Source organism: Alexandromys fortis, unplaced genomic scaffold (genome assembly GCF_014885135.2).
Source record: "Alexandromys fortis isolate MF-2015 unplaced genomic scaffold, M_Fortis_MF-2015_v1.1 scaffold_56, whole genome shotgun sequence".
Taxonomy (NCBI): domain Eukaryota; kingdom Metazoa; phylum Chordata; class Mammalia; order Rodentia; family Cricetidae; genus Alexandromys; species Alexandromys fortis.
In genome coordinates, this window is record NW_026067935.1 from 3,226,041 (window position 1) to 3,237,686 (window position 11,646).

Below are 11,646 nucleotides of genomic sequence, written 5' to 3' on the forward strand. Positions count from 1 at the left end.
TAATTAATTAATTAATTAATTAAAAAAACCAACAGGATAGCCAATCCAGTACAATAAAAGAACTTCTGGAAGCATCACAATCCCTGACTTCAAACTCTGCTACAGAGCTACAGTACTGAAAACAGCCTGGTATTGGCATAAAAACAGACAGGAGGACCAATGGAACTGAATCAAAGACCCGGATATTAATCCACACACCTTCGAACACCTGATTTTTGACAAACAAGCAAAAAATATCAAATGAAAAAAAGAAAGCTTATTTAACAAATGCTTCTGGCATAACTGAATATCAACATGTAGAAGAATGAAAATAGACCCATATCTATCACCATGCATAAAACTCAAGTCCAAATGGAGCAAAGACCTCAATATAAAGCCAGCCACACTGAACCTCAGAAGAGAAAGTGGGAAGTACACTTGAATGCATTGGCACAAGAGACCACTTCCTAAATATAACCCCAGCAGCACAGACACTGAGAGAAACAATTAATAAATGGGAGCCCCTGAAACTGAAAAGCATCTGTAAAGCAAAGGACACAGTCAACAAGACAAAATGACAGCCTACAGAATGGGAAAAGATCTTCACTAACCCCACATCAGACAGAGGTCTGATCTCCAAAATACACAAAGAACTCAAGAAATTGGTCATCAAAAGAAAAAATTATCCAATAAAAAATTGGAGTACAGACTTAAACAGAGAACTCTCAACAGAGGACTCTAAAATGGCTGAAAGACTCATAAGGGAATGCTCAACATCCTTAGTCATCAGAGAAAGGCAAATCAAAACAACTCTGAGGTTCCATTTTACACCTGTAAGAATGGCCAAGATCAAAAACACTGATGACAACTTATGCTGGAGAGGATGTGGGGTAAAGGGAACACTCCTGCATTGCTGGTGGGAATGCAAGCTGGTACAGCCTTTTTGCATGTAAGTGTAGCGATTTCTCAGAAAATTAGGAAACAACCTCCTCAAGACCCAGTAATACCACTTTTAAGTATATATCCAAAGGATGCTCAATTGTGCCACAAGGACATGTGTTCAACTATGTTCATAGCAGCATTGTTTGTCATAGCCAGAACCTGGAAACAACCTAAATACCCCTTGACCAAAGAATGGATAAGGAAAACATGATACATTTACACAATGTAATACTACACAGCAGAAAAAAATAATGACATCTTGAATTTTGCAGGAAAATGGATGGAGCTAGAAAACATTATTTTAAGTGAGGTAACCCAGACCCAGAAAGACAATTATCACATGTACTCACTCATAAGTGGTTTTTAAACATAAAGCAAAGAAAACAAGCCCAAAAATCACAATCCTAGAGAACCTAGACAACAATGAGGACCCTAAAAGAGACTCACATAGATCTAATCTACATGGGAAGTAGAAAAAGACAAGATCTCCTGAGTAAATTGGGAGCATGGGGACCTTGGGAGAGGGTTGAAGGGGAAGGGAGAGGCAGGGAGGGGATCAGAGAAAAATGTAGAACTCAATAAAAATTAATAAACAAACAAAAAAAACTGTATTGGCAACGAGAATAAGAACAGGAGCTCAAAAGTGAACTTGAGGCCAGGAGCAGACTCAAACACATCTAAGAATTTAATGCAATGGCAGAGAAGGGGTTCCATAAGTTGAAAGGGTTCCTACCTTCCTACCCAGGATATATCTGAAAAGATAAAAGACTGGGGCTGGCTGGAGAGATGGCTCAGTGGCTACGAGCACTGGCCGCTCTTCCAGACAACCTGAGTTCAATCCCTAGCACCCACATGGTGGTTTACAGCCATCTGTAACTCCAGTCCCAGACCTGAAGCCTCTTCTGCCCTTTAAGAACACTGCACACAGAGTCCACAGACACTTATGCAGAAAAATACTCATACACAAAAAATAAAAATAAAGGAAAAGAATTTTTAAGTAAACAATAACAAGTAGCAAGTATTCTTTTTCAAGCGTACTCAGAAACAAAATGATCCTAATTTTCAGATACACTTCACTGAATTTTAATATTTATAATATAATTACCAAATACTATAAGTCTTAGAAGCTGATAATCTAACCCAAAATTAAAGTAGAATACTATACTGCATGGAATAAAGGTTTAAAATACTGAAAAAAATTCACACAACCCCATAGAAAAAAACATGCCAACTTAAAAACTGTTTAATTAAAAATGAAATGTTCATTAAGAAGCCAGGCAGGCTCAATACCCCGTTTACAGAAACATGAGCTGTGTGATGTCAAACAAGAAATCCATGATTCATGCGTCTCTCTTGCCCACTGGCCTTAATCAATTACCCCCAAATAAAAAAATCAATATTTGTTTTAATAACAAAGAGATAAATAACCCTAAAGATAATACTGCAAGATAGATTTGTTCAATAATGTTTCTAGTAAACAGGATTACTTTTCTTCCTTAGAGCTATGCAGCATGAACCATGCAAATAGAAAGATAATATATTTTTTAAATGTGCAAGAAGTAGGGAATATTCACTAATGGGTCACTTTTCTTAAGATTTATTTGTGTATGTGTATGAGTGCACATGAGTGTGTGTGTGTGTGTGTATGTGTGTGTGTGTTTGTACTGTGTGGGTGCAGTACCTATGGAGGCCAGAAGAGGGTGCTTACACCCTGGAGCTGGAGTTAAATATACTCCAGCTATATCAGGAGCCACCTGATGTGGGTACAGGGAATGGAACTCAGGTCCTCTGTAAAGGGAGCTAATGCTTTTGTGTTGGTGGTGGTGTTGTTGTATTTGTTTAGGGGGTTTTGTTTGTTTGGGGTTTTTGTTTTTGAGTATTTTCTGAGACAGGTTTTTTCCTGTGTGTTTTTGTTTTTTAAGACTTATTTATTTTGATTTTCTGAGTATGAGTGTTTTTCCTGTGTATATGTATGTATACCACGTTCACACATTGCCCATGCAGGTCAGAAGGTGCTGGCCACAGCTAGTGTCTGGGGCAGGGGTTCCCATACTATTCCCACAGAACTAATGGATGTCTTGGAGAAGCACCACCTCCAGGTGACAGAGCCAAGCTCTTGGGGGCTCTCTGCTCCCAGGTGGCTGGGAATAATGTGTAAATGGAGGTCTAAGCCAGGGTACAGAATCTCGCTGGTGACTGCTCTCCATAATGGTTTACAGAACTCACAAAGCGACACAGACAGGAGCCATACATACTGAATATGAACAGTGAATAGCCTAAGAATAGTGACGAGGATGAGCCTTGGGCTGGGAAACCTAGCATAGGCCCGCTTAGCATCATCTGCTCAGCCCTGCCCTGTGGTGCATTCATGCAGTCTCAGAACTTGGGAGGTGAAGGCAGGAGCAGAGTTCAAGGTCATCCTCAGCTAACCATAGTGGTCAAAGTTAGCCTAGGCTACAAAAGACCCTATTTCAGTATACACACACAAGCACACACAAGCTGTCTTCCTATCACACAGAACCTTCTAAGATGCTCATGTGATATTAACATTAGGCCAGATATAATGACTCACTTGGTTACAAGGAGAATTTGTAGCAAAATAAAACTATACTGAAGGACAGTTTTGTTTTCTGGGCTTGTTTTGAGAGAGGGTCTCTCTCTATGTGGCCTTGACTGTTTGGGAACTTGCTATGTAGACCAGGTTAGCTTTAACTCTCAGCTAGCCACCTGCCTCTGTCTCCCAAGTTCTGGAACTAAAGGCATGAGCCACCATGCCTGGCAAGGGCCTTATTATTGGTGGTGAGAATTTGTTTTCCCTGCTAGGATGCAAGCCCTCCCAAAGCAGAGCACAAATGGATGGCCTTACCTGGCTTCTTCCAGAACCTTCCCCATGACTTCATTTTTTTCTTTATGATTGGCATCTTCATTTAAATCAGTTCCACCAAAGATGACCCCAAAAGGAATGCCATGACCTGCAAAATGAAGACAAGTGGAGCATATGGGACATCAGGAGGTGCCCCTTGACAACTGGTCTGCAGCCATGAAGCAAAAGTGGAAGTTCCCATAATCCAGGGCTGCATGGCTTTCTGTCATCTATTTTGAAAGAGAGCTCTAGAGCCAAGGCTGCTGGCCTGGAACTCTCAATTTTACCACCTCAGCAAACCCAGGGCTAGAACTCCAGGTGTGCACCACCATTCCCAGATGTGTGTGTGTGTGTGTGTGTGTGTGTGTGTGTGTGTGTGTGTGTGTGTGATATGTGTGGGGGCATCTTCGTGGAGTCAGTACTCTCTTTCTATCTTTACGTATGCTCTGTGAATTGAACTCTAGTGAATCATTTCACTGGTCTGGAATCCTTTTCTTTTTGAGGCAGGTTGGCCTTGAATTTATTTCCCTGAAGATGACCTTGAACCTAAACCTCAAGCTTCTACCTAGGCTGAGCTAAAGGGCTGAGATTTCCCACAAGCACTGCCACACCCAATTTATGTCCCTCTAGAGGTTGAAACAGAGGCTTTGTGCATGCTTGACAAACACTCTGCCAGCTGAGTTTCAGCCCCAGTAACTAAGCGTGGTGTGTTTTGATGTCTGTTTCATTCCGTTCAACTCTCTAGAGGTAGATAGCAGATATCACTATTAGAAACCTGCACTGGCCAGGTGGTGGTGGCATGCACCTTTAATCTCAGCACTTGGGAGGCAGAGGCAGGTGGGTCTCTGTGAGTGCGAGGCCAGCAAGAGCTAGTTCCAAGACAGCTAGGGCTACACAGAGAAAAATTCTGTGTCAAAAAAAGAAAGAAAGAAAGAAAGGAAGGAAGGAAGGAAGGAAGGAAGGAAGGAAGGAAGGAAGGAAGGAAGGAAGAAACCTGTACTGAGGAGCCAGCAAAATAGTTCTGCAAAGGCAAAAACCACACCTGACACTCTGAGTCCCATCTCTCGGACACACGTGGTAAAAGGAGAGAATCTACTCCTTTTAAGTTGTCCTCTGACTTCCACAAAGATCCCTCCCCAGCGCTACCACCATCACCAAGACCATGCCCACCAACACTACACACACATACACACACACACACACACACACACACAAATATATGTAGAAAGAAAAACCCACACTGAGATTAAGCATGCCAAGTCTCACCCATGGTTGTCAGGACTAGTTTTCAAATTAATTTGCTTTCCGTTTTAACCACGGAAAAATATCATTCCCCACCATCCATCAAAGCCAAGCTCTTCAATCCTGGGAAGAAATCAAAGAGCTCAAATGAAGCTGGTGACAGGAGAGGGTCTTTCTTAGCATCCTCAACCAGCAGCTCCAGAAGACTCGAGGAATGGGCAGCACTATGTAGACACTGGTACCTGGCAGTCACCAGGAATGGCCCCTCCCTCATGATCACCAGCTTCTAAAGCCAGGCATTGAAACAGTGGGACTCTGAAGGGTATCTGAGTGGTATCCATGGCCCTTAGAAGCAAACACAACATTCTGAACTGAACTTGCCACGTAGACCTGGCCCCTAGAACTCAGAGATCTGCCTTCCTCTGCTTCCAGATTGCCCCGTCATGTCCAGTCTAAAAGTATCTTTGAATTCATTTCATCACATATAGGGTATGGTAGCACATGCCTGTAATCCCAGCACTCTCTGTGAGTCCCAGGTCAGATTGGTTTACATAGTCCCTGAGTTCCAGGTCAGCCAAGGCTACATGCCAAGACACTGTCTCAAAAACAGACAAAGTTCATCATATACAGTGCCTGAGACAAAACATGGAAATAAGACATCATCATTCAGGGCTGGAGAGATGGGCCAGTGGTTAAGGGCATCAGTCATTCTTCCAGAGGACCCAGAAGTCCCAGCACTTGTTTGCAACTCAGCAGTCTGTAGCTCCAACGCCCTCTTCTGGCACCTACAGGCACAGCATCCTCATGGTGCACAGACATGCTGATGAAAACCCCCCCTCACATAAAAATAATAATGGGGCTGGAAATGGTTCAGCAGTAAACAGCGCTGCTGCTCTGGCAGAGGACCAGCTTTGATGGAGTGATGGAGGAAGGTCATTGGTTAATTATAATAAACCAACTGCTTGGCCTCATAGCTTAGAACATAGATGGGAGGAGGAAACAGAATAGAATTCTGGGCAGAAGAGGAAGTGAGGTCAGACTCTGCTCTGCTCCTGGAGAGACCCGACAGCTCTGCTCTCTGGAGCAGAGGCCCTGCTTCCGACCCAGGATGGACGTAGGCTAGAATCTTCCCGGTAAGCGCACCTTGGGGTGTTTACAAACAATGATTAGAAATGGGCTAGTCCAGGTGTGAGAGTTAGCCGAGAAGAGGCTGGATATAATGGGCAAGCAGTGTTTAAAAGAATACAGTTTGTGTGTTGTTATTTCGGGCATAAGCTAGCAGGCGGCTGGGATGCTGGGGACGCAGCCCCGCCACTCCTTATTTCAACAATGGAGGACCCACATGACAGCTCACAGCTGTCTGGTCCCGATCTAATACCTTCTCGTAGATTCTGTGGGCACCTGGAATACATGTGGTGCAATGTCATTGCATACACGCAGGCAAAACATATATACATGTGAAAATTTTTAATTTAAAAAAAACATCATTTAAAAAAATGCCATCACTCATAACTGATTGCTGTGAGAGACCTGGCAAAGATAGAGGATGTTTTTATCTTATTTCAGGTAAGAACAGAAAACTAGTTAGAGAGGGACTGGCTCAAACTTGTGAGCCAAGGCAGGAGAATTGTCAGGACTTCAACCCCCTCCTGGGCTACATAATGAGTTAGCTATGTTAGCCTGGGCTAACCTGGGCTGTAAAATGTAAAAACCTGTCTCAAAGCCCTGAGTGTGTTGGTGCCTTGTAACCCCAGCATTTGACAAAAGGAGGAAAGCAGGTTAAGGTCAACCTTACCAAAATTGTGAGTTCAAGGCCAGCCTGGGCTACATGAGACCCTGCCTCAAAAATCTCAAAATAACAACAAAAATGGCAGACAACTGCGGGCCAGTGAGACGGCTCATGGTGTAAGGACTAGCGTGGTAGGAGGGAACAGACACCATGCAGCTGCCCTCTGGCTCCAACACGCATGCAGTGGCACACACCCTATGAAATAGAGCAATATAATTTACAACCCAAAGCCTACCAAACTATAGTCCATGATTTTGATTTTAAAAACAACACAAAGTAAAGAGCAATCCTATGGGGTGGGGCACCTGAACTGGATCCATACTGAGTCATTGGGATGCCATCACAGACGGGTTAATCTTGTTCTCGGCCGCCTGACCCTATCTGCTTCCTTATTAGGTTTCAGCCTAAGCCATATTCTTTTTTGTTTTGGTATGGTTTTTGGTTTTTGGAGACAGGGTTTCTCTGTAGCTTTGGAGCCTGCCCTGGAACTCACTCTGTAGATCAGACTGGCCTTGAACTCAAGGAGATCCGCCTGTCTCTGTCTGCCTCCTGAGTGTGCCACCACCGACTGGCTAAGGTGTATTCTTAAGACTTCATTAAAGCTCTGAAACCTACATCAAAGCAAGTTGTCTGTTTTATATGCTAGTTAAAACATATAATAAAGCTCCCAGAATGCACCCTGCATGGCGCCCCAGCTATATTCTCTCTTAGATAAGGACAACTATAAAGTTCTGTCATTAAACACTTTAAAAATTGGTTGATTTGTACACAGAAAAAAAAAATCTTTCACACTCATCCCCAGGAGAGAAAAACAATCCCTGTGTTAGTTCAGAGTTTCTCCCAACTCAGAAGCAAACAGAACAGTGACATCTTCATGTTTACTTGAAGCAGAGGTCAAGAGTGGTGGGATTAAGCATATAAACTAAAAAGTCAAAAACAAACGAGGCGGTGGCGGTGGTACAAGCCTTTAACCCCCCACTTGTGGGGGTCATAGGTGTATCTTTGAGTTTGAGGCCAGCCTATTATACAGAGTGAGTTCCAGGACAGCCAAAGCAACACAGAGAAACCCTGACTCAAAATAAATAAATAAATACATACATACATACATACATACATACATACATACATACATACAAAAAAAGCAAAAAAAAAAAAACCAAAACAACAACAACAAAAAAAACCAGCAACTGGATCAGAGTGAGGTGAAGCAGGCTCTGGCCATCTGCCAGTCTTATCTGAACTTCGATGGCAATTTTGCCAGCATTGGACAAAACAAAATACTGAATCGTTTTTTGGCCTCCAGGTTAACATAGGAACTGATAGCATAGACACTCACCATGACTTCACGTAACTGGAGGTTTCTCTCCTGCCCACCAGTTCCCAAAGAGCCACTCTGAGGCTTAATATAAATTACAGGCTTTTTGATGGCTTCTTACTGGCTAGCTCTACATATAAATGAATCCAATTCTAATAATCTGTGTATTACCACATGCCCTGTGGCTTACCAGAAATGCTCTGGCATCTCACTCCTCTGATGGCTGCTCGGGTGTCTCCCCAACTCCGCCTTCTTTCTCCCTCACTCCCTGCTTGGATTTCCTGTCGATCTAAACTCTGCCCTGCCATAGGTCAAATGAGCTTCTTTATTAACCAATGGTAATAAAACATATTCACAGCATACAGAGGGGCATCCCGTATCAACTTCAAGAACGTACAATCATCCTGGTGTGGTGGTGGATCTCTGTGAGGTCAGCCTGGTCTACATAAGTTTCAGAGCAGCCAAAGCTACCTAGTGAGACCCTGTCTCAAAACAACAACAACAAAAGGATATGATCCAAGATGGGGTGGCATGCCTTAGCATCTAAAGTTAAACCTATGATTGCAGAGGATCCCCACAATGTGACACGGGGGAGCCTGCCTAATCCAAAACGTGGGGTGATCCCAAACTGAAGAGTCTGAACTGAAGTGAGGCCACATGTGTAAAAATGACACTCCCAACCTCACAGAGCAGGTCATTGTCACTATTGAAAATACTGTCTGAAATCACTTCAGGGGCTGAGAATGCATCTTGGCTGGTTGAGTGCTTGCCGCCATGTATGAGGCCCTGTGTTCCTTTCCCAGCACCACGTAACTAGACATGGTAGCACATGCCTAGAATCCCAGCACTTGGAAAGGGAAGCCAGGAAGGTGAGAAAGTCAAGGCCATCCTCTACCACATGGTAAGTTCCAGCCTGGACTACACGAGACTACTTCAAACAACAAACAAACCTAAATGACCCTAGGACGTGGGCCCAAGGGAATGAGAAACACAAATGAACTTCATAATCTAGCCTAGCTATCCTCCAAATATCTCACTGCCTATGTGAAGATACACATTTCTTTAAAAAAAAAAAATCTAAGATGAAGGTCTGGTGAGATAGTTTAAATGACTAAAAGCACTTGTCCACAAATCTGATGACTTACATTCAACCTCTGGAATTCACTCTATAAGGAGAGGATCTACTCCACAGACTCATCCTTTGTTCTCCATGTGAATGCCATGGTGTGCTGGCACATCACACACACACACACACACACACACACACACACAAAACACTAAAATTTAAAATTTTTAAATAAAAGCCCTTCTGCTGTAGACATTTCAGAAAAGAAGTGCCGCTATGTCTCAAGCTATTTAAACTACCTGCGATGGTTCATTTTCAACTGTCAACTTGTCACAGCCTTGAATGACCTGGGAAGAGAGTCTCAGTGAGGGTTTGTCTAGGTCAGGTTGGCCTCTGTGTTGAGATGGCCTTGGCTGAATTGATGTGAGAAGACCACGCCCGCTGTAGGTGTTACCATTCCCTAGGCAGGGAACCCTAAACTGTGTAGAAATATAGAAAAGGGGAATTTGTAGGAAGTGTGCCTGCCTTCATTTCCCTTGGCTTTGGCTGGCTGCTTCAAGCTCCTGCCTTGACTTCCCCCGATGATGATGGACTGTGACCTGAAACTGTAAGCCAAAAGCAGCAAACCCTGTCTCTCTTAAAGTTACACTTGTCAGAGTGGTTTATCATAGCAACAGGTGAAACCCAGGTAGGGAAGAGAGGCCTCCTGGCCACAGCGAGTGAGCTGCCTTAGACACAGATGCTCCGACCCAGGGCCATCACAGCTTTGTAAGAGAACCTGTCCTGTAAAGACAGGCATGTACCACTATGGCTGGTCTCATATTTAAACACATATTTAAACAGCAAAGGTATCATCAATACCTATCTTTCTAAAGTGGAAAGGCCACCAAATTTAGAAAATTGCTTAATAGAAAAAAAATGGAAACCTTGTGTAATCCTTCAGTTGGGTAACAGGGCACTGTACTTGGCATCTGGTTTGTCAGCATTTCCCCCTGTGCGGCCTTGGGAGCATGAGAGCTGTACCTTGCAGAAGTCTGCCTCCTCGGTAGAGGTGAAGGGCTAGCGCTGCTTCCAGGTTCTCGGCCGCGATGAGCTCGGCAACGTCAGATGGGCTTTCAAAGTCAAAGGCATCTCTCAGAACACACATGTGGCCGGCAGCTTCTAGGTGGTCCCTTAATGAAGAAACAGAGAGAGGGAGAGGCTGGTTACAGCTTTAGAGTCGGTCCTGGACTGAAACACAGATGGAAGCTGGAGATAGTGACAGCAGCCGTCCATTCCCCAGCCTGCAAGAGACCTCAGGCTGTGGGGGATCAAGGCCAATGTAGTCACAACTCTGAGACACGGCGAGCCTCTCAGCACATTCCGTGGCACGGGACTACCTCAAAGCCTGTCTGCCCTCTCTAATTCCACCGGTTCCTTGTTCGCTGCCCTTCACTCGAGAGAGATGGTGCCCAAAACGCATCTTCTAGCTGCCGTCACTCACATCGTTTAGATTTCTTTTTTTCATTTTATGCATAGGAGGGTTTTGCCTACATGGTGTGTCTATGCACCACCTAAACTACTGGTGCCTTCGGAGGTAGGAAGGCATCCGATCCACCAGAACTGGAGTTCTAGGTGAAGGCGGCGAGCCAAATCCAGGTCCTCTGCAGGAGCCACCAATGCTCTTAACCACGGAGCCTTCTCTCCAGGCCCTGTCACTCATTTCTTGAAGGAATATTTCTTACTTTTTTTTTTTTTTTTTAAGATTTATGTATTTATTATGTATACAGTGTTCTGTCTGTCTGTATGCTTGCTGGCCAGAAGAGGGCACCAGATTCTCATTACAGATGGCTGTGAGCCACCATGTGGTTGCTGGGAATTGAACTCAGGACCTCTGGAAGAGCAGTCAGTGAGTGCTCTTAACCTCTGAGCCATCTCTCTCCAGCCCTTGAAGGAATATTTCTGCAGCTACTGCTTGCCTTAGCCTAAGAGTTGGCGTCCTACATGCTCAGAGCAGAAGCGAAGAACTACTCTTCCATCTCCCGAAAGCTGTAGGAAGTGAGAACTTGTTAGCAAATGGCAGAGTCTAAAATCTACTGGAGAAGGAGTGCCTGAGAGATCGATGACCTCTGCGGAATCCACATGGAAGAAAGGGGAAGGGGGCCTTGTCATGGGTAATGAGAGTCATGATAACAAGTTGTTCTCAGTCTCCTAAACGTCCTTTAAACTGCCTTGTGGCGTTCACTGCATGAGCTCATAAACATTCTAAATAAAAAAATGTTTAATCTTAATACTCTGAGGACTGAAATTTTGCCCTGGTGGCTTGCTGACTTATAATACTTTTAAATTGCTTTGTCCTTATTCCTTCTGTCAAATAATAACTCGATTCAATAATAAATTCACAAAGTGCCCATTATGCCTAAGGAATTGTAGTTTTCTTTCCTAGCAAAAGGTTTTTTTTAAAAAAAAAA

General features: G+C 43.8%; 1 protein-coding gene across 2 annotated transcripts in view; it reads right to left on the minus strand.

Annotated features, from left to right (window-relative positions):
* Window positions 1-11,646, minus strand: part of Glt1d1 (glycosyltransferase 1 domain containing 1) — a 65,559-nt gene that overhangs the window by 47,228 nt on the left and 6,685 nt on the right. For both annotated transcript variants that reach the window (XM_050146643.1, XM_050146642.1), the window contains exons 2-3: window positions 10,220-10,368; window positions 3,788-3,893 (exon numbers count right to left, since the gene is read on the minus strand). In XM_050146643.1, coding sequence (XP_050002600.1) covers window positions 3,788-3,893; window positions 10,220-10,368 — 255 coding nt within the window. The remainder of the gene's footprint in view (window positions 1-3,787; window positions 3,894-10,219; window positions 10,369-11,646) is intronic.